The following is a 25,658-nucleotide window of genomic DNA, read 5'->3' as shown; positions in this document are numbered from 1 at the left end:
CTAGCTCAACTCTCTCTCTCTCTCTCTATATATATATATATGCAATTATCCCATATATTATATATATAATTGAGCTCCTATGCTTTTAAAAGTACCAAGTTATTGATGCTTGTAGATTTTTAGCCATTGGATTAAGAGATATGCGGTTAGGATGATGTGGGTTCCCTAGGGTTGAGTAGGTGGTTGGTTGAATAGTATAATCTAGTGATTGAAAATGATTCGAGAAGTAGATTTAACGGTAAAAAACTTACAAGCACTAAGTGCTTGGTGCTTTACAAGCACCATAGCTGGACTCTCTCTCTCTCTCTCTCTCTCTCTCTCTCTCTCTCTCTCTCTCTCTCTCTCTCTATATATATATATATAGAACCCAAACCGAAAACCAAATTAAAACCCGTACCCGGACCCGAACCCGGCGGGTTTTAAAAATTCATACCCATATCCGTACCCTACCAAAAACCCGAAACCCGAACCCGGACTTGAACCCGGCGGGTTTTAAAAATTCATATCCATATCCGTACCCGAACAAAAACCCGAAACCCGAACCCGGACCCGAATCCGGCAGGTTTTAAAAATTCATACCGTTGAATGAAGATCTAAGAAATAAAAATTATTAAATATTTTATATATTATATAAATAAATAAAAATAAATTTATGTATATATATAATTTATTCGGGTTCGGGTCGGGTTCGGGTTCGGGTCGGGTAAATACAAAATCCATACGCGTATCCATATCCATTGGGTTTTTATTTTCTATACCCATAACCGAATCCATACCCATTTAGTTCGAATAAACCCGCTTCGTTCCGATTCGGGTTCGGGTTCGGGTAATATTTCGGGTATCCATACCCATTGACATCCTTAGTCCGGCTGAATTATTATCGATAGCACCAAGGATTTGATACTATCGAGTTTTCTACTGTTAGATTAATCCTTTAATTATTTTTATATCTTAAATTATACTATTTAATCAACCACTCACTCAACCCTAAGGGGCCCACATTATCCTAACCATACATTTCTCAATCTAAGGGCTAAAAAATTAATAACACCAATAGCTTTGTACTATTGATACTATTCCAGCCTAAATATATATATATATATAAAATTGAGCTCCTATCATTTTGATCGAGTTATTAGTACTTAGAAGGTTTTCTATTTTAAATTAAGAATTATACAGTTAAAATGATAATGATTCTTTAGATTAAGTGAATGATTGATTGAATAATATAATCTAATAAATAAAACAATTAAAAAAAAATTAAATTTAAATTTACAAGCATTAAGTNATCTATTTATATATATATATATATATATATATATATATAAAGAAAAGTAAAAAAGGCACAATGATGGTGAAATGGTAAAAGATTAGGCGGTAGGACAGAGGCATCCATCCTCTTTACAAAACATTGACATTTATAGATTCGACCGGCCGTAGAACCCCAATAATCTTGTCCCCCGACGACGCCAGCGAGAACGAGATCGCCGCCGATGACGCTCGGGAGCTCGGCCGGATCGAGCGTCGTCGGTCAGTTTCTCCTCCCTCTCTCCCCCCTCCCCCCTCATCCGAATTAGGGTTTCGATCCACGCACTCCGCTCCGAGCTTAGGGTCTCGATTCAGGATCATTCCCCCTTGAGTTTTTTTTTTTTTTTTTTAATCCGTGTGTTGTAGTAGTAGTTGTAGTAGTGTTTAGAGATGTCGCGCTCCGCAGTTTCGATTGATCACGGAGAAAGGAATTGGGAGGTGCAAATTTGTGCGAAGAGACCCACTCAGCTGTAGTCCATTTTGAAAGTAAACCCTTAAAACTTTATTTGTTTATTGTTGATTCTATCAGATGAAGCCCCGTAAAATCATCGGATGAAGATAATAACTCATATCAAAGCAATCAAAAGTTGAGAGCGTGTGTGTGTGTGTGTGTGTGTGTGTGTGTGTTTTTTCTTTCAATGAGAAAGGAATGGAGGTATCTGTACATTTGTACCAAATTAACACTCATAGATTACTTTTTTGTATTTTATTCTATTTTTTAACCTCCCTTTTTTGGGGCTCGGAGAGAAGAATCGTGATTTGCGAACTTGGAAGAAGATGCCTGAAGAAATTAAAACTCTCTGAGGTTAAAAATTTAAGCGGTAATGGCGGCATATGGCCATTTACCTCGGGTTGAAACTGAAATCCTGTTCAGTGTGTAAACTCGACCGAAATTATTTGCGAATTTCATTCGAATGCATTATAGTATTGCTGTTGCGTAGATACGGACAAAATTTTAAAAGAAAATTTCAGCTATATGCATCGTATATGAGGCTTCGTACACGAAGCTTGAACTGTAGGAAGGCCTCATGACATTATATAGAAGATCTGGAGCGCGATGTTCCGTACTGTTCCATTTCCATTTCTTCTTAGTCGATGGCTCGATGCACTAAAAACTACTTGTTGAAGAACCGAACTCAGAATCCCCCTCTCTTTCTCTCTCTGGTGCAGGATTGTTTCATTTCTTTGTAGTTTTGAGCTATTCACTTTGTATTCTGATCTGCTAAATAAGATGGAGGCATGGGCTTTAGAACCAAATGCATCAAATAGTCGGGATACACTCGCCCCCCTGAGGCTGCGGATGCGGCCTTAGTGATCAAATAGTTGCGTATTTTAAAGTAGGATTTCGTTTCTTTGGTAATTACCACTTTGCATGCAGTTCCGAGGAACTTCAGGCTACTGGAGGAACTTGAGCGAGGAGAAAAGGGCATCGGAGACGGGACAGTTAGCTATGGAATGGATGATAGTGATGATATATACATGCGCTCGTGGACCGGCACAATAATTGGGCCCCACAATGTGAGATGATACTCTTTATATGGCATTTGACGGTGGTTGTGTTTTATTTCTCAGTTTCTATAAATCTTATGCTCTCTTTTCGTAGTCTGTACATGAGGGCCGCATTTATCAGCTCAAGCTGTTCTGTGACAAGGACTATCCCGATAAACCACCGAGTGTTCGATTCCACTCACGCGTCAACATGACTTGTGTTCACCACGAGACGGGAGTGGTATCTCTCTCTCTATCTTGCGTGCACTCTTATCTATTTCTCTAGAGCACTTTTTTCAATGTATAAAGGGTAAAATCTGGAGATATTTGTATGTTCTTTGTTTATTGGTTTGAACATTTTGTGTTCCTCTCGGGTAGACTAGTTTCTCCGAATGACAAGTTGGTTGGCCAAATGTAGGTTGACCCGAAGAAATTCGGCTTACTGGCGAATTGGCAACGCGAGCACACAATGGAGGACATACTAACGCAGCTTAAGAAAGAAATGGCCGCGCCGCATAACCGAAAGTTAGTTCAGCCTCCGGAGGGGACATTCTTCTAAAATCACTGGTTCTCGTTCTCTCCCTCGCTCTCGCTATCTTTTTATGGAAGGCATTCTCATGCATGGGTTTAAGAACTCGGAAGTCGTCTCTTTACTATATATGCTTGGGGTCGAATGTTTGCTATGATATATATTGGCTGTTGAAAGTAACTGATCTATAAATGCGTAGATTATATAGATATATAAGCTCCCTATTTTCTCCTTTCAGTTTGTTATAAGGAGGATGATAAAATCTTTGGGAACTCAAAATTGCAATGGTATCTGATAAGTTTGCTCCATTGTTGAATGGCTTGATGTATCTTGATCTCTATATGTGTGCGCGCGCGCGCGCCACCGTGTTCTTTGTATGAGAATGTTATTGTGAGAAATATCTTGATCCATATTCTATTGTGTAATGCAACACTCTTACAGTCCAAGACACTACTGTTACATCCTGTTGATGTAGTTCACACACACACACACACACACACGCACACACACACAACACACACACCACACACATTGATTCAGTACAACTCCGAAATTATTTCAATGTTGGCTTCTACACATGCAATGTTCCAACCAAATCCTTCTCATTGATGCAGAGTACTGAGAGCAGTGCAACTCCGAAGTTGTTCAATGTCCTCTTCTCAGCACATGCAATGTCCCAACCAAATCCTTGCCTTAAAGTTCACTATTTTGAAATTTAACAAACACTTTGTTACCAACCATCCCTAGAGCAAATGGCAAAGGACTTGATGGTTGGTACGCGAGATCCAAGTTCGAATCCTAGTTGATTCACATTTCAAACTAAGTTTATTTCTAAATGAAAGAGACCCAAGTTCGAATCCTAATTGATTCACATTTCAAGCTAAATTTATTTCTAAATAAATAAAATAAATGAAACGGGTAATGTGCTACCTATCTCTCTCAAAAAAAAAAAAAACAAACACTTTGTTGCATATCAGTTGACGTTTGATGTCGTTCATCAGACCATTAAGAAAAAAACTGAGGTGCATGTTATTTTCGCCCTCAAATTTTAATTTGTTGAAATTTTTAAATAAAATATTTACAATTAAGTCCTATAATTTAATTTAGTTGAGTGAACATTAATATATTACTGATGTAAAAAATAATGTGTTATCTTAATCATTGTCGCGTTATCAAACATAGCATTGTTATATTACTTTTATATTAATGACACATCAAATATTTAATTAACTAGTTAGGTCGTGGAACTAGATTGCTATAATTTAGAAAGTTCGAGTAAGAAAGTATAACAAATTAAAATTCAGGGAACAAAGTGTCGCACGCTACATAGTTTGAGGATTAAAAGTGTAATTTAGTCAAATAGTTAAAAATTAATATGACATTCTCCTCTCCTAGTTGAGGCTGTTCTCTCATCTGCCATTGAAGACGCCGCTGAACACTTCGCCGTTGCCACCGAGAGATGCCTCCCATTCTATGGAGGCCATGAGGATATGAGACAGCTTCGTCATCACCTCCCTCATTTCCGGTCGATCCATTGGGTCGTCGCTCAAGCACCACAACGAAATCGCTGCCATCTAAAGCAGAAGCAGCAAAGCTGAGAAAAACTCCAGCAGCAGTAGCAGAAGAAATCAATATGAGATTTGAATGAATCATGCAAACCTTGTGAACTTCCTCGATAGGATAATTGTCCTTTAGGTTACCATCTATGATTGTCTCCAAAGTATTTTGCTGATCGTCGCCTTCCAAAGCTCTTTTCATCTGCTCAAAATACGCTCCACAAATGTTTTCATTATCTTTAAGTTACAATCCTTTAATTCTTAGGCAAGACACTTCTATCTCCGAACATTAATTTGTTGTAATTTTTTTGCTCGAAGTTTTTGCATTAATGCAACCAAATTCCATAGTACAGTTTAATCAACTTAGTGACAACGTGTTGCTCATTGCTGATGTGAAAATGGCATAGTAGTGTTGTGGGGGATGACATGGTAATTACAAAGATACTACATCAGCAACACATCATCATCAATTAACTAAAATGGACTGCGGGGCTTGATTGCAAAAAAATTAAAGAGTTTAAACCAGAGGTAACAATAAATTAAAGTTTGCGGACCAAAGTGTCGCGTGCCTCATAATTTGAGTACCATATATACAATTTACCCCAGGGAAAATTAAAAATTTAGCCCTAAAGTCTGATACCGATTTCGCATTCAGTCCTAACAGTTCCCTTTTTAATAATTTAGTCCTTACAGTTTGTTCCGTGTAATTAATAAGTTTTTCTATTGATCTACCTATTGATAAAATAGATGCCACATCAGTAACAAACTTCAGGGATAAAGTTAAACGTTGACCCGGCGTGTATAGAGATGGCAGACTAGCAGAAGGACTTATTTCATATATTGAATAACTTTCGAGCCTAAATTATCAAATTTGAAAGTTGAAACCTAAGGACTTTTAACTGAAATCGACATAAAAATCAGGTACTAAATTTGTAACACATGCCAAGTTATGGAAATATTATTGCTTCATATTGTGTGAGTTAACTTACAGTTGAAACTAGCGTTCTCATCTTGCTGGGTTCCTTATTGTCTCTAATGAGAGCTCGCAGACCTGTGATAAGTTCTGCGAGAACTACTCCAAATGCAAACACATCAACTTTCGGGGTCATTTGAAGTTCGCGCACTGATCTGTCAAAAGCATTTTAAACATTAGTTTAAGATCATTGTTAAGTAGTTTGCAAAATAATCGCTAATTGTGTTAACTTATACTTTTGGTAAGATGAAAGGTCTTAAGAATTTTGTCCCTTCCAATTCTCATATAGAGTTTTCAAGTTTTATCGCAACCTGATTTCTTGTGTAAAAGTCGGGCATATAAGTATCGTTTAGAATTTACTTCATACAAATAAGCATACTATTCTAAAAATAAAATCTCAATAGCTCAATCATACTAACTCTGGTGGGAGGTAGCCGGGAGTGCCAACCAATCGGGTTGCCAAAAACTCATCTTCTCCACTTCTTTCCACGAGCTTTGCCAACCCAAAATCTGCAACCTGTAATAGGAATAATAGGAAAAGATTTTAAGCTAATGGTACTCCTCGATTTGCCATGATAAACAAGAAAAAGGGACTAAAATGGAAAAAGGCTCACCTTGGCTCTTAATCCATTATCTAGCAGAATGTTACTTGTTTTTATGTCGCGATGCACGTAACATGCCTTAGTGTGATCATGAATATACTCGATGCCCCTTGCGGCATCCAGGGCAATTTGTATCCTGGCACTCCAAGAGAGAGGCTGATGACCTGGATATAATTCATTTTATATGATTTCTATATCAACAGCATATACAGATTTATTCAACCCAAAGGCACAAAATACCATAAGTAAAGATTAAATACATGTGTAATATATAATATAGTAAGTACTGAGATGCAAAATAAATGATTATGGAACTAGCTTCTCTTTTGAGTTCCTATACAAGAAATAAAATGTACCCGTTAAAAAAACTAAATTTAAATATACATTGTTTCTTACACATATACTCTTCTACAAAATATTTTCTAAATCAAAACCAATTCCTACCAATTGGATGGTTTCCTCACTTAAGGTAAGCACATTTCTGCAAGAGATCGCATATCCGAGGTGTATAGATAAAAATCAGATTTTACAGGAGTATATACATAAACTAGATGAACTTGCAAGGGTATATCCATAAAATAAGGTATGAAAGTTTTATTTACCTTTAAGCAAAGGATCGTGAAGATGCTCACTGAGAGAACCGTTCTGAACATATTCGTAAATCAGGTATAGGTGGTCGCCGCCAGCTGCATAACCGATCAACTCAACCTGATAGAAACTTCCATCAGTGGGTAAAGAAAACCAAAAATTTTTTAGGGCTACAGCATCTTTAGCACTAGAATCAAGGGGCCTTTACATATTTAAACATCTCTGCAAAGTCATCTATGTACATATATAGCCTTGTGATTTCTGAATTTTCATATATACCCTGAAAAATGAGTTTGACAGATAAAAATGAAAGAAAAAGTTTCTGAACAACTTGTATGAGAATTCACATTTATTAGGGATATATCTAAAATACAAGAATTTGCAGCAGTATATACATAAATATCTCTAAAATTTATGTAGAGGATGATTGTTAGCTCCATAAATTGAGCAATTACATACCACATTTATATGGTGCACTTTGCATAACACTTTTAGCTCAGCGAAGAACTCCTTCGATTTGTTTGCCCTCATCTTCTTTATTGCAACTTCCTGCAGATGATAGGAAAAACAAGGAAATAATTTGAAGTCTAGTTCAAAATTATGATGAGTAATTGATTAATGGCAACATAGAAATATTTACCTGCGACCCTAACATACCAAGGTATACACTTCCATATCCTCCCTCTCCAATCTTTCTCTTTTCATCAAAATTTGCTGTGGCTTCGCCAACTGCCTCCAAACTAAAGACCACAGGTCTATCCAGTTCCAATGCCTTATCAATATCTATAGGATAAACAAAGTTAATTAGAAGTTATAGAAATATAGAAAAGGCTTAAGATCTCTCTAGAAAAAAAAAATGGCAGGATAAATAATCCCTCTCACCTTCCGTTTTTTTGTTGCGAAGATAGTGGCTCTCCAATTCAGCGATACTTCCCACATTCATACTTCTTGCACTGAATGTCTTCTCCAATTTCTTTTTAGGATCTTCAGCATCTGACTGATTAGAGTGATTTCTTATACGGAAGAACATGGTCAAGCCACATACAAGCAGGAAAGCAGCTGATATGGGGGTTGCGACTATCACCGCAGCTCTAGTTTTCCCTAATGAGATAACAAAATCACAATAAGTAAGAAGGTTTCTCTTGATATTGGATTGTGTCTTTTGCATACATATCCCCTACATATATGCAAAACATTACATAGATGCACCCTACCCCTATTGCTTGTTTGCAAGAGTATCCCAACGAGGATATCCATGCCAAAGCAGTATTTAAATATGTACACCAGAGAGGCAAGAATGCAAATAAATACAGTTTTAAAGGGTATGAACGCAAATAACAGCTGCACGCAAATAAATACGGTTTTAAAGGGTATGCCTGCAAATAACGACTGCACAGGGGAGTTTGCATAACTTCACATATTTGAGGCGGGTATGATACAAAAAATCTGTATTGGATTTTGCTATGCAAAATTAACCTTTTGTTGAAGAACGAGGTGGTGAACCTGCACCAACTCCGGTAGGCACGAACAAAACTGTCCCAGGGCTCAGGAATTCTGGGTTGGCGGTTGAATTTGGGTTCACGCTCCGAATCAGCTCCACATTGGAATTCAAAAGATCGGCTATCGTGCCAAGGGTGTCCCCCACCTGCACAGCATACGAGATTACCAGCCCAGGGGCCGTTGGCACTGTTAGGCACCCGCACACCAATTGCACAGTGATGTTCTCCCCAGCTGTGAGATTCGTCGGTTCGCCCACATCCCACGCCAGCCCACTGAAAACTGTGCCCGTTACATTTTCGGGTGTGTCATTTAGCTCCACAGTATACTTAGTGTCGTGGAAGAAGAAGATAGTGGTGTTGTCATCAGCTGCCGCACATGTACACGGGACTTGCACCAAGAAGTCGACTGCGCCCCTGGCAGAGCGATTGACGACCTCGATCAGTGACGTGTTGGCGGAGTAGATGGCGGCAATCTCGGAGGGGGAGTGCCCATGTGGCTCGACGTAGAGGTAGGAGTTGCAAGTGGGGACAAGCGAAGGATGCGAGCATGGTATTGGTTGCCACTTGGCACTGAGTAACACTCGCGGATTCGACGAATCAATGAAGGATAGAGTGGAACTCACATGTGGGAGGATAGAGAAGATGGAAAATAAGGGAAAGAAAACCTTCTCCATGTTTAGCACTGCAGGGACAAGCTCAAAGGAATAGAGAAGAGGAAGAGGGGTTAAAGGAGTTCTTTTTGTCTTCTAGAGTTTGGAGCTTTGTACTTGTCATATAGTTCTGTTGGTTTGTTGGATCAACAGTTGGATCTTGGACCATAATGCCTTGAAGTTGTGGTATTCTCCATTGAATTCATCGATTCTTATTTTGTCTCTTTAAGTACTCTATGGAACTTGTTTATTTCCATTGTGGGCCAAACTAAAGAGAGAAATAAACTATATTATAAGCACCTATAACCAATGGAACTAAGCCCAGGGCTCTTCTGCAGACCTTGAACAGTCATCTGCTCCCTAAGATTCTTAGCATCCCACCACATCTCCTTAGAAGCATACAAATTCGAAAGCATCACTCTATAAGCACTTCTGCTTGGATCCATCAAGAAGAGCTTTTCGGCTACAGTTGCACCCAGATCAGCATGGCCATGAACACAACAGCCCCATAGAAATGCTCCCCACACACCGCGATCTGGCGAGAACGGCATCGCCTGTATAAGATCGTAAGCTTCTTTTAGCTTCCCGACCGTGGAAAGCAGCTTCACCATGTAGACATAATGCTCCATGTGAATCTCTAAACTGAATTCATCTCTCATTCTTGCAAACAGTTTTGATCCTTCATCTAAAAGGCCACAGTGGCAACAAGCACATAGCAGAGCAGAGAATGTGGCTTTATCAGGTCTAATGCCTTCACCAAGCATCTTTTCAAAGAGTTCAATAGCCTTATATGCAAAATCATGAATTCCTAAGCATGATAAAACAGTATTATAAGCGACTAAATTCTTCTTTGGCATTGACTCGAACACCTTTAACGCAAATTTGGGAAGTCCACATTTTGCATACACATCTACGAGAGCACACGAGACTGTGATGCTCGAATCAATCGCCTTACGCAAGGCATAGCCGTGGATCTGTTTCCCATGCTGAAGAGCCACAACCGAAGCACAAGCCGAGAGTAAACTAGCAAGCAAGACATGATCCGGCCTTGTGCCGGAGCTACTCATATATCTGAACATGGTGAGTGACTCTTTATGCCTACCAGCCTGCAAGAGGCCGGTAATGAGAGCCGACCACGTAACTAAATCCGGTTGCGAGATACTTTTAAAGATTTGATAGCTCTCAATTGTGCAACCATACTTTGAGTACATTCCCACCAGTGCGCTTCTCACATGGGCATTGGAATCAAACCCTGATTTCAAACAAATCCCATGAATTGCACCGCCAAGTCGAAGCGAATTCGAATCTGAGAAACACGATATCAGTCCCACCAATGAGTACCCATCAGGCTTCTCGCCATTTTCTCGCATCCTACAAAACAATTCGAGCCCCTTTTGCCAGAATCCGACATACCCACACCCCGAAATCATCGCATTCCACAGAACCAGGTCCGGTTCAACCATGTCATCGAACACGTTACGCGCATGGTCAACAAGGCCTAGTTTTGAGTAAGCGCTCACCAAGGCGCTACTAACCACGCGATCCGCGACCAGCCCAGATGAGACTACGACGCCATGGAGGGTTCTAATGCCGATTGGATCGGAATTGTCCGAGCAGGCGCGGAGGACGCAGGCGAAGGTGAAGTTGTCGGGTTTCTGCGCGCCGGAGCGGCGGAGCTGCGCGAAGAGGCGAGAGGCGGAGGGGAAGTCGCGGCGCGAGGCGTGAGCGCGGATGATGGAGTTGTAGAGGAGGGTGGTTGGGTGGGGAATTTGGTCGAACAGGTGGCGGGCGGAGGGGAGGTCGCCATGGGCGGCGTAGGAGCGGAGGAGAGGGGGGAGGACGAGGAGAAGGGGAGAGGTGGGCGGAGGAGAAGGAGAGTGGTGGCGGTGGTGGAGGGAGGTGAGGAGGAGAAGGGCGTGGAGTTGCTTGGTTTGGGGGAGGGAGAGAGAAGAGCACACTTGGGAGAGCTCTAATGGCGGAAGAGAGGTAAAAGGTATTGCAAAGCGCATTAACCTCTCTCTCTCTCTCTTTTTCTCAGGTTGTAGAGGACACTGTTAAAGTGACTATCCTTTAATTTTTTTTGTTTTTGAAAAAAAAATTGTAGAAAAAAATTATTTAGTAAACTAATCGTATGCTGAATGCTGTTGTTTCGGTGTCAGGGGACTTTTTCAGAGCAGTGACTTTGCTTCGACATAATTATAAATCCAGTATAATTAAAAAATAATTTTTATGATTATATGTATTTTATTTGCTTGGATATAGTAAAAAATATTAAAATTAGAAATATTTTGTTAAATTATATGCAATTGAAGTGTATTTATAATTTTTTATCATTCTATATTTGTCGATGTAAATTATTTTTGTATAGAAAAAAATTATTTAAAATTATTATTAGGGAGGTGAATTTATTTTGTTTTAAATTATTCTCTTCTAGTGCTATAATTAAAATTACGATCAATTTACGCATAGTCTTAATTGCTGCAGTTAAATCTTCTTATATAGTAGAATTTAAATACATTAAAATAAACGTTGAATGTGAATTTACATATAGTTATAACTACGGTGCAATTACAACTATATACAACCAAACAACCTTTAGATGTACTATTCAAATAAATTTACTACTATTTCATCCACCCCCATTAAACCCCAGGCACCTATCGATTGCGAAGGGTGGAAGCATATAAAAATAATAATACTATTTGAAAGTATTCTAACATAATTGGTAACTATCCTCAAATTATTTCTTTTACTCCAATAAATTTTTATAATAAATATTTAGCAAACTACTAAATTCACCTCATTCTACAAAAATTGTATCAATCAATTTAAAGTTTGGGTTGAGGCTTCACATTTAAGATTCAGATTTTTATATATTTATTATTTTAAAGTTAGAGATTTGAGCCTATATATATATAGAGAGAGAGAGAGTCCGGCTGGAATACTATCGATAATACAAAGTATTTAGTATTATCAAGTTTTCTACTGTTAGATTTACCTCTTTTATCATTTTTATCCATTCGATTATACTATTCAACTAACCACCCACTCAACTCTAAGGGGCCCACATCATCTTAATCAAACAGATGAAAATGATAATAATAAAAGAGATAAATCTAACGGTAGAAAACTTGATAGCACCAAATACTTTGTACTATCGATAATATCCTAGCTGGACTCTATATATAGAGAGAGAGAGAGTCCATCTACTATCCTATTAATAGGATTGATGACATTATCCTATCAAGTTGTTTTGAATGATCGGAGCTTCAAATTCATAATCGGTACCATTGAATTGATCTACACAATTAAAAATATTTAAAAATTAAATTTTGTAATATTTAAAAATTATTATTAAGTCCGGTGTGAGTCCGAACTTTATATTTAATCAATAAATATATTAAAACTTAAGTTGTCAAAGGAATTACGTCTCGCATATTATATTTCCCACGATCCGTTTGCCCGGTTTGCCTCATTCCCCCTCTAGATCGCTCCAGATCTGCGGAGTGCTGTGGCATATATCCTGTTGCATATTTATAATGAATCATTGGGAGTATTTGATTGACATATGTCGGTTCTTCAATGGACCCCATCATGCATGGGGCCAAAAGATTCCAATTCTCATCTTGCATTACATACCAGAATACAAGTTGTCCTGCCAGCCCTCCATTGAATAGACCACTGATTGTGACAGGGTCTAGACTTTAGAGTCAGGCAATTCTAAATACATGATGATGCTAATAGAAAAAAAAAAAAAAAAATTACTACTTGATACTTTATTTGTTATAATAAAATTTTAATTTGAACTTTCTCGTATCAATACTTGAGTGTCACAACTTTACAAAAACATTCATATATATTTTGTGCTGAATTTTAAAGTGCGAGCAAGGAGTGGTAATTCAATTCATTATTCACGAATTAAATTTTTAGCTTATTTAATAAATAAGCTGAACACGAGTTAAGGATAGCTTGTTCGTATTCGACTTGATATATAACAGCTCGAATACATATATCTTATATTTATATATATAAATAAATAATTATATATATATATATATATATTATATTTTTATTATTTAATTTTTAGTCCAACCTAATTGTAAAGCCTAGCGTAATTATAAAATGATTCATTTATTTGCAAAGTTTCTAATGGGTAAGATATCGAAAATTTATATTATATATATTCTTTCTAATTTTTTAACTTGTTGTTTGTAAGTCAGTTCGTTAATAAACGAGCTGAATTTTTCGGTTCAATATTTTAATGTTTATGAAACGAGCTGAACACGAGTCAGCCCAGCTCATTCGTGTTCGGCTCGTTGGCACCCCTAATGTGAGCTATACTTTTAGCCTAATGTTACATGATTATTTGCCTTATTCATTTGTTATTAATTTATTTTGCTAGTATTACTACGTGATGTTGTTCAAACAATTTGACCATCGATTGTTGAGATTCCAAAATTAAGTATTTTAAACTTTGGAGATGAATTACAATTAGGCAAAAAGTTATTTGGCTTTGAAATTTGTTTCTTTTTTTTTTTTTTTTTGAGAGAGATAGGTAGCACGCTACCCGCTTCGTTTATTTCATTTAGAAATAAACTTAGCTGAATATGTGAATCAATTAGGATTCGAATTTTGGTCTCCGATACTAACCACCAAGTATCAACTAGGATTCGAATTTGGCTTTGAAATTTGTTTCTCATTACATAACATGATACGATATAATACGAATGAGAAAATAAAATATTAAAATTTTATTTTAGTCTAATACACAAGGTACAGATTTTTCATTGAAAACCTTATTTTCCACCACCTACGGGCTCAAGTGATATTTAGTGTACTAAATGAACCTTATCTCAAATTTTTCTAAGGCCACGTGGCGCCATTCCCTAGCAGTAGATATTTCTTTGTTTTTTTAATTTTTTTATTATGTGATTACATATTTACCCTTATCGTATCATCTATTTTGTTATCTATGGATGGAAATAAAACTAAAACCGATTAAAAAAAAAAAACCTAGCCAAACCTACAATTTCAGTTTAATTTGTTCTGAATTTTAATTTATATTATACTAAAAAATTAATTGAAATTAAAATATATTAATATTTAATATATCTATAATGACACAAATCTATATATTAATATTTAATACTAAAGTATCACCTAATTTAGCGAAATAATTTTAAAATTCAATCTGATAAAAATTGCCGGTGAGTTAAGCGAATTTGCAAATAAATTAATTGAAATTTATATTTAGAAATTATTACTAGATGTGATTAGAGTTTTAATTTATGGTGAAATAATCTCACTTACGCAGAAGGTTATTTTCGTCTTTTCGAAATATAAAGAGCATTTCCCGAAATAAAAAATTACAAATACGAAATGTGCGCATAAAAGGCAATTTATGCGGCAACAACCCTTTCCTCAATCCTCATCTACTACATACACTTCTCGTCCCCTACCTCTCTCTCTCTCTCTCTAGTTCCTGTGGATAACTCTAGGGTTAGGGTTTTCTCTCTTGTTTTCCGCGGATCGGTCGATTCTGGTGAGGTGCTACTCTTTGAGATCTAGGAATAGACCTTAATTTATCGTAATTGCAAGTCACAAAGCTCGAAATTGTGTAATTATTGCCACCGAATCTCTTGTGTTTTGGATATTATTTGGTCGTTGATCTATATATCTCTCAATCTCCGTAGTGATTTTGAGTGTCTCGTTCTAAGGCGTGGTTTTTAGGAGATTTGCATTGATAGTAGTTGACAATTTGGTCCTGTTAGGATGTAATGTATTCCATGCATGTGAAAAATGTAAGTACTATCTCTTGATCTATGTAGTTCCACATGTATTAGTTAATGGTTTTTCTTGAGTTGGCAATTGGTGTAATACATAAAATCCGGATTAAAGTTTGTTCTTTTGTTGTATTATTGTAAGAGATAATTTTTAAATTTATTATTTCGTTGTGTGATTATAGTAGAATTGTTAGGATTGAGGTCTCCACAAATGCCCTGATAATCTGCGTACAGGTATGATATAATTGATGGTGGGGATTGAACGATCCCGACACTCACGTTTCAAAATAAAAGACCTGAAGACGCTACGGTAACAATCTGTGAGATATACTGTAGGTCCTCAAAATTCAGTTTGAAGAATAGGGCAAGTTGTTGTGATATATCAGAGGATAAGTTACGGACGATTTGTTGCATTTATGATTTATGTGCTGAAATATTGTCGATATTTTCAGAAACATGTCAGGTTGAAATGTAGGAGATGTAGTGTATCACAAGGATTGCCATGTATGCATGGTGAACCAACCACATGATTGCTGCTTATGTTCGTTCAGTGTCGCCAAAAGAAATGCCATTTGATCTCTTTTTTCCCCCTCCTGTTCGGAGATATCATTGCTTTGAATTTCTATATGTCATTTCACTTCTTATGATCACTTTTTTGTTTTTCTTTTATTGTTTCTTGAAGTGTATTAATACTTTCTGATGTTTGATGAAGGCGGCAAGTATGGTAGTTATAGAAGGGACCACTCTTTATCGCCCTGTTGTGCATCCGAAGCATGCAAGAGTTTCGACTGCACTGATCAACAATTCTATAGTAAAGACTGGGCTCATTAGAAGTGGATTCTGGGGGCCTAATGGTGTACGCAGAAGCACAAAGAGGGTTGGTTATGTTCCTTTTCAACATTATGTGAGGAAATGTTGCCCTGTTCATTGTAGTTTTAGCTCATCTTCAGATGGTAACGGTAGCATGGCTGGAAACTTCAGTGAAAATGATGGCGACTATGTAAACTCCAGTGTCATGGAAGCTGGTATTTTCTTTGACCGTTAACGCCTTTTCTCATATTTCCTATTTACAGTATTATCGGATGAATATTCAGTTTTCTTCTTGAAGAAGCTTTGCATCGTATTGTTGGTGTCCAGCATGAGACTGTTAAAAGTTGTGGTTCTGAAATCTGAACTATTAGCAATTGCGTCATATTGTTGGTGCCTTCATGTATATTTTATGGGAAGGTTAGCCTGTTGTTCAAACTTCACTTGTTGCCATTGACAGTGAAAAAAAGAAAAGAAAAAAAAGGGTAGAATACCTCTTTACCAAGTGTACATTGGCCTAAGTGGAGTTTCTTGAAATGAACTTTGAGGCATTTACATGAGCAGCAGCAGTTCTGATTATCTGAGTCTTTGAATTGCCCTTTTCAGTTGAGGTACGAAGTGGGTCGGATGGTTTCATGATAAAAATGCGTGATGGTAGATACTTAAGATGTGTGCACAATAACCCCCAAGGGGGAAGCCTACCAGACTATGCTCCTCACCCTGCTATTGTACTGAAGATGGAAGATGGAAGTGATCTTCTGCTACCAATCATTGTCTGTATGTATCTTCTCTTATTTGAGAAATTTATATGCTGGTCCTTAATATATCTGCATATGAATTTTCCTCACATATTTGACTGAAGAATGTTGTTGTGAAGAAGATTCATTACTAGCAATTAATCTTCAACCTTTTCCTGATGTCCAGTGGAGATGCCGAGTGTATTGCTGATGGCTGCAGTCCGAAATGTTCAAATTGTAAGACTTTTGAGCAGTTTTTGCTATCTAGTTGAACCACTTGTTCAAATATTAGAAATTTGTTTTCTTTATGCCGTATAGATAGGGCACTTTTTTAGTAATGGACAATAACTAGTGTATGCTTTTCCAGAAAAGGCCTACTATTTATCAAGTTGTGAGAGAGATGATTGAAAAGATGGGTTATACGGTAAGTAGAACTGGTTGTTACAAATCTGTCATTTTTATTTGGGCTGTAATGTATAAAACCCTGCAAGGTCCTCTATATATCTACCCCTGTGAAGCCTGAATTTTTCATATATACCCCTTTAAAGTGCACTTACAAATTAGTGTTACAGCAAGTTGCTGAAATACCCAATTAATGGTGGATAACTTGGTTTATTTTAGAAAAAAAGGGCTTTTAAAGAGGGTTATTATTGTAAATACAAGGTCATATATGTATAAGAAAATCACTTATTAAATGGACTATATAAAAATTCAAATTATGCAGGCATATATATATATATATATGTAAATAGATGTATTCCCAGCGTTATACATGTAATTTCTCCCTTACTTTTATTGTTATCTGAGCTGAATTCTTGCACCTTTTTTTAAATGAAAGGTTTTCATGTGTTTCAGGTGCAACTAGTCAGGGTGACTAAAAGAGTTAATGAGGCATACTTTGCTCAGTTGTACCTGATGAAGGCAATATGACTTTCTTTTTCCAAAATGTTTTTGTTTAATTAACTTTTGCACACAATATCCTCTGAACTAGGCATATAGACACATACAGGTTGGAAATGAAAATGAGACTATCAGCTTTGATCTTCGACCTTCAGATGCCATTAACATTGCTGTTCGGTGCAAGGTATGCAATTTTGTCGCATAATTTCAAGCTGGTCTTACCCTCCGTATAAATATGTTAGTTTGCAATAGCTGTTTTGGTCTCCATATAGCAAATTTTCTGTTATGCTGGTAAAGTTTGACTGGCATTTGTTTCTGTAAGGCTCATAACATTCTCCTCTTATATTCTGCAGAAATTTTTGCTCTTTTGTAACATTACGTTCTTTCAAAGATATCTGAAAAATTGGCAGTAGTCCAGCTATTTTTAATGGGCAAATGCACCTTCTATCATGTAAAAGAACTTTTATTCCAGTTTAAAATATTTGTAACCAGATTATTCTCGATACAGATATCAATGGTTTATAAGCGTGACTTATAATTGGAAGTTCACTGTTATTGGAGTGGAAGGTGGGCTGAATTGTCATAAATGAGAGCCAAATTATATGTTAATGCCTTTCTGTTTCTTTCCTGCGGTCCGTACAGGTTCCAATACAGGTGAACAGGAATCTTGCATACAGCGATGGGATGAGAGTGATCGAGCCAACTACAGTAGAGGTGTCCTCTAGTCGGTCTGATGGATTGTTGTTTACTGAACTTGATCGGTAAAATCAGTTTCCTGCATTTCACATGCCTTTTATATACAGCAACTATTTCAACCCGGAGATCGAAAACAAAATATTCAAAAGGAAGAGGAAAAAGGATAATTACAAATTTAGGCCTGAAGATTGATCTGAATTTCAATTTCTATCTCAGAGTTTCAATTGTAACAGTTCAGATGGTTTCGGTAATTTTTTATTTTTGAAGTCTCCTAATTAAACAAGATCATGGCATTCTTAGTTGGAATGATCATAATGAAGCATACTTTCAGATATTTTCATAGAGCAAATTTGTATTTTGTGCTAAATTTCATGTGCTGTTGGTCGAAGTGATCATATGCAGTAGAAGAAATAGTGTAGATAAACTATAAAGAAATTGAATTTGTTCAACAATCTACATTTGACGTATTTAACTTCAGATTTAAATGCTAAGCCTCCTTAGATTTAGAAAGTATAGTGAAATATAAATAGCTGTGGTTGTCATGGATAAAGCAGATTTACTGATAATGGTCGAGTCGACCATGTAAATACTGACCAAGTTCAATGAACCTTGGCTCATCTCTCAATAACATGTCTACCTCTATCATTGTCACTACCCTTATGCTAATTGAAACTGAGATGTTTTGGCTGCATGTCGGTTTGGCCCATTTGGGACCATAATTTCAGATCGGTACCTGCCAAAATCGAGCATCTAATTTTTGGTTTTCAAGTTTCTGCAAAAGCTTCAAATCATGAATCTCTTATATTTTACTTTCACACAACTGCTGGCTTGTAATTTATTTAGTCCGATGACGGAAGAGAGTAATATTCTGACTCCGCTGTCTTTATACTGATAGGCCCGATGGTCAGCTGTGCTTGGAAAGCAAAGAGTTTGGATTGGTCCGCAACATGCTCATCGCTGCTGTCGAGGAACGATACAGAGATGCTGGTAAGCATGGTTTTATAGAACTTGGGGAAGCGAAGATTTTCTTTTTATTATTTTTTTTCATCGATAAAACCCTCCGAAGAGCTTCTCGCTGCAGCCGAAATACTAGCTTCGTAGTGGGGTTGTATAACTTTGAGATCTTTCCCACTCTCGAAATAAAGAAGCTGCATTGAGAAGATTGGCCAAACAATCACTTATGATCGAAGTAAATTAGCAATTTAGCATTAACTTTTCCTAACCTCTCTCTCTCTCTCTCTCTCTCTCTCTCTCTCTCTCTTTTCCAGCACAATGGAGGGACAAGCTTTTTCAGCTCAGATCGAAAAGAAAGAAGTGGACGTAAATAAAAGGTTAATAATCAAAAGCTATATGGTCCTCTGCATTTTAGGCTTTTCGATCCGCAGTCGATGTGTTCTAGTTAATGAAAATTGTTCATAAAAGACACTGTCAAAGAACTGTGAATCACGATGGTGTCATGGTATGTAAATAAGTACATATGTATATATTGTGTATAGCTGCGAAAAGCTGCATTGGCGTCTGAAGCGTGGCATACGGTGGAGTCTGTAAATTTGGTACTAAAAGGAACTAATCTACTCTGGTCGATCTTAAAAAAGCTCCTCTGTAATCCTGCATGCAGTTTACTTTTATTTATCCGAAATTAGGACTTAGGAGGATGTTATGTTCATAACGTCTTGTGCTCCATTTATCTGCGCTGAATAAAATTTTTTAATCAAACGCGTGTTTTTCCAATTCCTATCATTGAATGTAACTTTGTTGCGCTTTAAAATACGATCTGGGTGAAATCTAAGGATGTTAGGGGATGATGCATCGAATGCAGTTAAATTCAGTATACGTAGTAATAATTGATTAATTTCTCCATACTGATCCTGATAGTCTGAGGTATTATACGCACTGTGATTATTAGTTTCCAATTTATTTATTTATTTATTTCAAGTTTACGATCTCCTCACGCAGTCACGCACCTTCTCTCCTCTCTCTCATCAGTCATCATCATCTCTTCGACCCACCCAATCCCCACATCTCGCACTCTCTTTTCACTTCCCTCTCCCACACCCCTTCAATCCATCAACCCATCGCCCAGCCATGGCGTCGGCGGAGTCGGAGGGAGGCAACAACCCCAGCAAGCTGCGGATCTACGCGGGCGCCGACGGCTTCGGGTGCGCCCTCAAGGACGCCGCCGTCGCCCACCTCCGCTCCCTCCGGGGCGTCGAGGTGGTCGACCTCGGCTCCGACAAGTACTACTCCATCGCCGCCTCCGTCGCCCGCCTCGTCAGCTCCGCCCCGCCCTCCTCCGTCGAGACCCGCGGCCTCCTCGCCTGCGGCACCGGCGCCGGCGTCTCCATGTTCGCCAACAAGTTCCCCCGCGTCTACGCCGCCACCTGCTCCTCCCCCGGCGACGCCGCCAACGCCCGCTCCATCAACGCCTGCAACGTCCTCTCCCTCTCCGGCCTCTCCACCTCCCCCTCCGCCGCCGCCCCCATCCTCGACGCCTGGCTCCAAACCCCCTTCCGCGCCCCCTGCCCCGCCTCCGGCGACGCCCCCTGGCCCGACGACATCCAGGCCTTCCTCTCCGCCGCCCCCGCCGAGATGGCCGCCATCCCCGACTCCGACTCCTCCGGCAGCAGCACCGGCACCACCTGCGCGATCTGCTGCCTCAGGAAGAGCATGACCTTCGAGCCCGTCGACATCATGCCCGGCGGCGAGATGCGGATCGTGCGGGACAGCCCGACGTCCGCCTACGTCCGCTTCAAGGCCGGCAGCGTCGAGCCCGCGCACCACCACACCTTCGGCCACGACCTCGTCGTCATCACCGGGAAGAAGACGGTGTGGAACCTCACCAAGAAGGAGAGCTACGACCTCGCCGACGGCGACTTCTTGTTCACCCCCGCCGGGGACGTGCACCGCGTCAAGTACTTCGAGGACACCGAGTTCTTCATCCGGTGGGACGGCAAGTGGGACATTTTCCTCGACGAGGATCTCGCCGCCGCCAACGACGCCATCGACAAGGAGATCGCGAGTTCCGTCAGTTGAGGAGCAACCATTGCAACCTCTATTCTCTAGTTTTCCTCCCTGCTGCCAATGCTGCTAGTGATGTTTTGTATTATGGATTCTCTCCGTGGTTGTGTGTAGTAGTAGCATGTTTTGTTCCTCGTCGGTGGTGGATGATGATCTTAGAAATAACAGACAATGTGCTTGCTGGAATAAATAATGCTTATGAGTTGTGGTTTTTCTTCCATCTCTCAGATTGTGATGGCTTGACTTTAACCTCTTTCTGTTCTGTGGATTTAGCAACTTTTTTGGAAGCCTTAGTTTGAGGCAGCATCCTTGTTTCATCTCTTTCTTAGCAATCCAACCAATGCCTTGAATAACTTTCATTTCTATTATTCTCGAATGCTTTTCCCTCGCTTGCATAAATCTCTGGCTAGATTCCCATATTAAGGACAAGTCAATTGGTGTCTGCAATCAGGGCGAAAATAGGACGCGGTGATCTGAATCTCATACTACAGAGCAAAAGCACTGTAACTCCTTTTGTAATTGACCAGTCACCGTTGAGTGGCAAACTCTGTCACTGCATAAACTCTTCCAAGAACTAGGGAACTGAAGTAGAACTTAAAGTTTTGCGTACAGTTGCCGAACTTGCTTCTCTTTTCGCAATGTAAAATTGTCGACACCATTGCATTGAGGTTTTACTATAGTTGCCATTACTGACATCACATGGTATCTCTCCTTACTAGCCAACTGGTCTGAGAAATTCATTGACCAAAATGCAGGAAAGCCCCTTGTGAGTATCTCTGTTTTCATGTTGCCCTCTGAGATATTTTCCCCCATCGACCTGTGAACGAAGTTTTAGATATCGTCTATGAGATACAGACGAAGATGGCAAAGTATTGAAACCTTGTAGTTTAAGGGTGTAATATGTAGATTTACAATATAAAGGGGGCAGTGTGAGCATCGCCACGTTCGTAAGGACGTTACCTGCAATTTAGCCTCACTCCATTGCAGACTCTTCTCTTCTAGTATTGCTTCAGCCGCTTAGCAGTAACTTGGCAATGGCTCCCTAGTGCTGCTGCTGTTGATGATGATTATGATGATTTGTCTCGAATTCTGGTCTATTGGAACATATTGTTTCACTCTGAGAAGTAGCCGTTAGGTATTTGACAAATTGAAAAAATAATGAAATTTTTGCTATAGCCGGAAGCTGCAGTGACCTTAAAACAAAGGTTACAATTTAAAACTTCTATTTTTTCTGTAGCTGGAAGTCGTCTAGAAGGATACCAATGAGATAGAAATCTTTGAATTGCTCTAATCCAACGGTACTTCTGCTAAAGCTCCGACCAGGCCAGCAAGGCCCTTAGTAGCAAAGCTTCTGCTGATATCTCTCATTTCACCATCTAGGATCCTTAGCACCTTCATCATCTCCTCTTGCTGAGGGTGCGAAGAATGGTCTGCAAAGAATGAGGTTATCGCACCATCCAACTCAATAAAGCTCCATGCAGGAGCCTTCTTCAATCCCAGTTCCCTCATCTTCGTCCAAGCCTTTTCCACACCATCCCACTTCCGAATCGTCGCGTAGCTGTGGGCCAATTGCACATAACTCCCTGCAAACTTGGGCTCTAGCGAAATAATCTCCTTCGCAACCGCTTCTGCAATGTCAACAAACTTATGTGCCCTACAAGAATCAAGAATTATCCCCAGAACGTCGGCATTTGGCCTTGGAGTCATTGTTTTTAGGATTTCATATGCTTCACCAACCTTCCCCGCCTTACAAAGGAGATCGATTATGCAGCCATAATGCTCGATCTTTGGCATGACACCAAACTCCTCTTTCATGGATTCAAATATCTTTAGCCCTTCTGAAACAAGCCCCGAATGGCTACAAGCAGAAAGCACCGATAAAAACATGACCTCATTCGGTTTTAGCCCTTTGCTTAGAAAATCTCTGTACATTTCGAGTGCGAGTTCCCCCATTCCATGACTGCCATACCCCACGACAACTGCAGTCCAAGAAATCAAATCATGCTCTGGCATCAAATCGAAGCACTTCTTTGCTGCCACGAGATCGCCGCATTTCGAGTACATATCAACCAAGGAGGTGTCGAGAGAGATCGACGGCCCAAACCCCAATTTGATTGTAAAGTTGTGAACCACTTTTCCGCATCCAAGAGCACCCATTGAAGTACACCCTTGAAGGAGCGAGACTAACGTAATCTTATCGGGCTTTTGCGACCCCAACATCATCTCATGAAAAAGGGCAAAGGACTCGGTCAAGTGGCCATTCTGAGAGTAACCCAAGACCGCCACATTCCATGAAACAAGATCTTTATCCGCCATTCCCTCAAAAACATACCGACATTGTGTAACGCGATCGCACTTTGCGTACATTGTCACAAGCGAGTTTTCAACAGAAATATCCATCGGGAATCTTTGCCGAACAATGTAACCATGAATAGAAGCCCCAACTTTCAGCAAACCCAGTTGGGCACAAGCTGAAAGAGCGCAAGCTATGGTCGTGGGCGCAGGCACGACCCTCGAACTCAACATTCTGTAGAAGACGATCAATGCTTCATCTGCTTTACTGTTTTGAACAAGGCCCGAAATCATCGCACTCCACGAAACAACGTCCTTATCCGAGGCCCGATCGAATAGCATAAATGCATCGTCGAAGCTCCCGAATCTTAGATACATACTGATAAGAGCGGTCTCAACGCGAGCATCCGAACAGAACCCAGAACTCACCACGAGAGCATGAACTTGCCTGCCAGTTTTAATGGGTTCTAATAACTCTTCTGCACAATTCGTAAGCGAAATTACAAGAGATCCATATGCTTGTTGATCAGGATATATACCTTCAAATCTCATTCTTCTACACAAGTCGATCGATTCGTCGACACAACCATTGCGAGCGTAGCCCAAGAGCATCGAATTCCACGAGACGGCATCTCTAAGAGGCATTAAATCAAACACCTTGCGGGCGGTGTCGACTCTCCCGCATTTCGCGTAAACACTCACCATCGAATTGGCGAGAACGAGATCGGCGTCGAAGAAGCCGTAATGGATGGCAGAAGCGTGCACGCACTGCGCGCGGCGGGCGCACGAGGCGCCGGAGAGCAGCGAAAGAAAGGTGACGGAATTGGGAGCTACGCCGAGGCGCCGCATTTGGTTGCAGAGAGAGAAGGCGGAGTCGGGATCGTCGGATCGGGAGAGGGCGCCAATGAGGGCGGAGAAGGGGACGACGCTCTTCTTCGCGCGGGGAATTGCGTCGAACACCTTGCGGGCGCTGCTGAGGTCGCCGCGGTCGGAGTAGGCGCGGAGGAGGGAGGGGGCGAGGGAGGGGGCGAGGCCGAGGACGAGGGCGAGGGCGTGGAGAGGGGGGAGGAGGCGGCGGAGGGAGGCGGAGGGAGAGTCGACGAGGAGGTGGTGCGGGAATGCTGCGGCGCGCGGCGGCGGCGGCGGCGGCGAGGGGGCTGCAAATGAGGAGGGTGGCGTCAGAGGCCGCATAGAGCGAGCAGCAAAGCTCCGTAACGAGTAGTATTAGTAGAGCGTGATGTCACGGAAGAAGTATTTTTCGCTAATTTTTTATTTCCAATCATTCAAGCTTCAAAAAAAAATTTCAGTTGAAAATTTTGTCGGGATATTTTAAAAGTTTTTATGCTAATTTCAAGACCGATAACATAGATGCTGATGGATCAAAAGTTTCTTAGACTTGATATATCAAGAGCCTCTTAGAGTTTTTAGCGGAGCAATAAGTATAGTATTTTAGGAGCTCGCAGCCTTCCTTTTTATTTTATAGTTATAAGCCACTTAGCATCTTTTCATTTATAACTTGGATGATGAGTGACCTATATAATGTTGTGGTCTTTACCCCAACATTGTAAAAAATAAGTTGTAATTTTTTTTTCTTAATCAATACATAATATTTTTCAACCTCTCTCTTTCCTATATTTAGTCTTTAAGGCGAGTAAATTTTGACTTGACAAATAGAAAAGTAAACTTACTCACTTTGCGAAAAAAAATACGCATTGCACAGGTTTCGCTTAAGTCCGTGATAGCGAGGAGGCATGCTCGTCTCAATATAAACCACTTGTCGGTTGCTACCGTCGTCTTCTGCTTTCAATTTTGCTCTTATTTTTCTATACCAATAAAATTATTTTTACATCTGCGCTATTGCAGTTGTTTTTTTTTTTATTTTCAAATATTTGGTTGGTTAGTTTATGCAGACGATGGACGAGCACGCACACAAATTTTTTATCAGACGAATTTAATCCTGTAACAAGAAAATCTCTCTAAATAATTGACAAAAAAATATATATATAATGAAAATGTAAACTGTTGTGCACAGTGGAGGAAAGGATTTGTTTGCACTCGAAAGTTATGTTTCATCTTCCCAATTGCTTTGTTTATTGGAATTTTCATTGCCACTGTATACCTTTTAAAAAAGTTTTATTACCTACTTATTTATTTATTTATTTATTTGTTTATTTGGTAAGGCCTGAAAGACACTTCTAGAAATGTCCAGCTTATCAGTGCATCTGGAAACAA

The 25,658-nt window shown here is 39.6% G+C and overlaps 6 protein-coding genes across 14 annotated transcripts; 3 read left to right on the top strand and 3 right to left on the bottom strand.

The window, feature by feature from the left end:
* LOC109720061 (ubiquitin-conjugating enzyme E2 variant 1C) lies at positions 1,375-3,733 on the top strand. The gene is made up of 4 exons (XM_020246942.1): positions 1,375-1,530; positions 2,687-2,826; positions 2,912-3,037; positions 3,215-3,733. The coding sequence occupies exons 1-4, from the start codon at positions 1,494-1,496 to the stop codon at positions 3,353-3,355; spliced, it is 444 nt and encodes a 147-aa protein (XP_020102531.1). The 5' UTR covers positions 1,375-1,493; the 3' UTR covers positions 3,356-3,733.
* On the bottom strand, positions 4,587-9,465 carry LOC109713887 (lysM domain receptor-like kinase 3). 2 transcript variants are annotated; one of them, XM_020238167.1, is made up of 10 exons: positions 8,521-9,460; positions 7,927-8,145; positions 7,685-7,827; positions 7,504-7,593; positions 7,059-7,164; positions 6,469-6,620; positions 6,274-6,371; positions 5,871-6,009; positions 4,985-5,083; positions 4,587-4,899 (listed from the first exon to the last, which is right to left on the bottom strand). In XM_020238167.1, exons 1-10 carry the CDS (start codon positions 9,215-9,217, stop codon positions 4,735-4,737), a joined length of 1,908 nt encoding a protein of 635 aa, XP_020093756.1. In that variant the 5' UTR covers positions 9,218-9,460; the 3' UTR covers positions 4,587-4,734. The 2 variants fall into 2 exon arrangements, 1 of the variants encoding a protein (XP_020093756.1); XR_002217205.1 differs by lacking the exon at positions 4,587-4,899 and having other exon boundaries at positions 6,270-6,371; positions 8,521-9,465.
* LOC109713900 (putative pentatricopeptide repeat-containing protein At1g64310) lies at positions 9,456-11,297 on the bottom strand. The gene has a single exon (XM_020238179.1). It carries the CDS (start codon positions 11,200-11,202, stop codon positions 9,484-9,486), a length of 1,719 nt encoding a protein of 572 aa, XP_020093768.1. The 5' UTR covers positions 11,203-11,297; the 3' UTR covers positions 9,456-9,483.
* On the top strand, positions 14,583-19,722 carry LOC109722633 (bifunctional nuclease 2-like). Of its 5 annotated transcripts, none has more exons than XM_020252549.1 (11): positions 14,597-14,735; positions 15,211-15,286; positions 15,689-16,001; positions 16,390-16,560; positions 16,708-16,757; positions 16,888-16,944; positions 17,376-17,441; positions 17,512-17,604; positions 18,063-18,181; positions 19,012-19,103; positions 19,385-19,722. In XM_020252549.1, exons 3-11 carry the CDS (start codon positions 15,698-15,700, stop codon positions 19,438-19,440), a joined length of 1,008 nt encoding a protein of 335 aa, XP_020108138.1. In that variant the 5' UTR covers positions 14,597-14,735; positions 15,211-15,286; positions 15,689-15,697; the 3' UTR covers positions 19,441-19,722. The 5 variants fall into 5 exon arrangements, with proteins under 5 accessions (XP_020106678.1, XP_020107405.1, XP_020108138.1 ...); XM_020253307.1 differs by having other exon boundaries at positions 14,601-14,740; XM_020251089.1 differs by lacking the exon at positions 15,211-15,286 and having other exon boundaries at positions 14,583-14,735.
* Positions 20,036-21,352, top strand: LOC109725515 (DNA-damage-repair/toleration protein DRT102). Its single transcript, XM_020255105.1, has one exon. It carries the CDS (start codon positions 20,202-20,204, stop codon positions 21,147-21,149), a length of 948 nt encoding a protein of 315 aa, XP_020110694.1. The 5' UTR covers positions 20,036-20,201; the 3' UTR covers positions 21,150-21,352.
* Positions 21,424-24,882, bottom strand: LOC109720348 (pentatricopeptide repeat-containing protein At4g04370-like). Of its 4 annotated transcripts, none has more exons than XM_020248525.1 (3): positions 22,328-24,882; positions 22,095-22,223; positions 21,424-21,951 (listed from the first exon to the last, which is right to left on the bottom strand). In XM_020248525.1, the coding sequence occupies exon 1, from the start codon at positions 24,615-24,617 to the stop codon at positions 22,422-22,424; it is 2,196 nt and encodes a 731-aa protein (XP_020104114.1). In that variant the 5' UTR covers positions 24,618-24,882; the 3' UTR covers positions 21,424-21,951; positions 22,095-22,223; positions 22,328-22,421. The 4 variants fall into 4 exon arrangements, with proteins under 4 accessions (XP_020104114.1, XP_020105600.1, XP_020104880.1 ...); XM_020250011.1 differs by having other exon boundaries at positions 22,095-22,251; positions 22,395-24,882; XM_020249291.1 differs by having other exon boundaries at positions 22,395-24,882.

Source organism: Ananas comosus, linkage group 1 (assembly GCF_001540865.1).
Source record: "Ananas comosus cultivar F153 linkage group 1, ASM154086v1, whole genome shotgun sequence".
Taxonomy (NCBI): Eukaryota; Viridiplantae; Streptophyta; class Magnoliopsida; order Poales; family Bromeliaceae; genus Ananas; species Ananas comosus.
This window is presented reverse-complemented; position numbering and strand designations above follow the sequence as displayed.

Excerpts from the sequence above, each read along its gene's own strand:
- LOC109720061 (XM_020246942.1), top strand. The coding sequence starts at position 1,494 with ATGACGCTCGGGAGCTCGGCCGGATCGAGCGTCGTCG. Across the intron at positions 2,827-2,911 it reads CAATAATTGGGCCCCACAAT|TCTGTACATGAGGGCCGCAT; the intron begins GTGAGATGATAC and ends CTCTTTTCGTAG. Across the intron at positions 3,038-3,214 it reads TTCACCACGAGACGGGAGTG|GTTGACCCGAAGAAATTCGG; the intron begins GTATCTCTCTCT and ends GGCCAAATGTAG.
- LOC109713887 (XM_020238167.1), bottom strand. The coding sequence starts at position 9,217 with ATGGAGAAGGTTTTCTTTCCCTTATTTTCCATCTTCTCTATCCTCCCA. Across the intron at positions 8,146-8,520 it reads ACCTCGTTCTTCAACAAAAG|GGAAAACTAGAGCTGCGGTG; the intron begins GTTAATTTTGCA and ends TTATCTCATTAG. Across the intron at positions 6,621-7,058 it reads TCACGATCCTTTGCTTAAAG|GTCATCAGCCTCTCTCTTGG; the intron begins GTAAATAAAACT and ends AATTATATCCAG.
- LOC109713900 (XM_020238179.1), bottom strand. The coding sequence starts at position 11,202 with ATGCGCTTTGCAATACCTTTTACCTCTCTTCCGCCATTAGAGCTCTCC.
- LOC109722633 (XM_020251089.1), top strand. The coding sequence starts at position 15,698 with ATGGTAGTTATAGAAGGGACCACTCTTTATCGCCCTGTTGTGCATCCG. Across the intron at positions 16,561-16,707 it reads TCTGCTACCAATCATTGTCT|TGGAGATGCCGAGTGTATTG; the intron begins GTATGTATCTTC and ends CCTGATGTCCAG. Across the intron at positions 16,945-17,375 it reads TTGAAAAGATGGGTTATACG|GTGCAACTAGTCAGGGTGAC; the intron begins GTAAGTAGAACT and ends CATGTGTTTCAG.
- LOC109725515 (XM_020255105.1), top strand. The coding sequence starts at position 20,202 with ATGGCGTCGGCGGAGTCGGAGGGAGGCAACAACCCCAGCAAGCTGCGG.
- LOC109720348 (XM_020247793.1), bottom strand. The coding sequence starts at position 24,617 with ATGCGGCCTCTGACGCCACCCTCCTCATTTGCAGCCCCCTCGCCGCCG.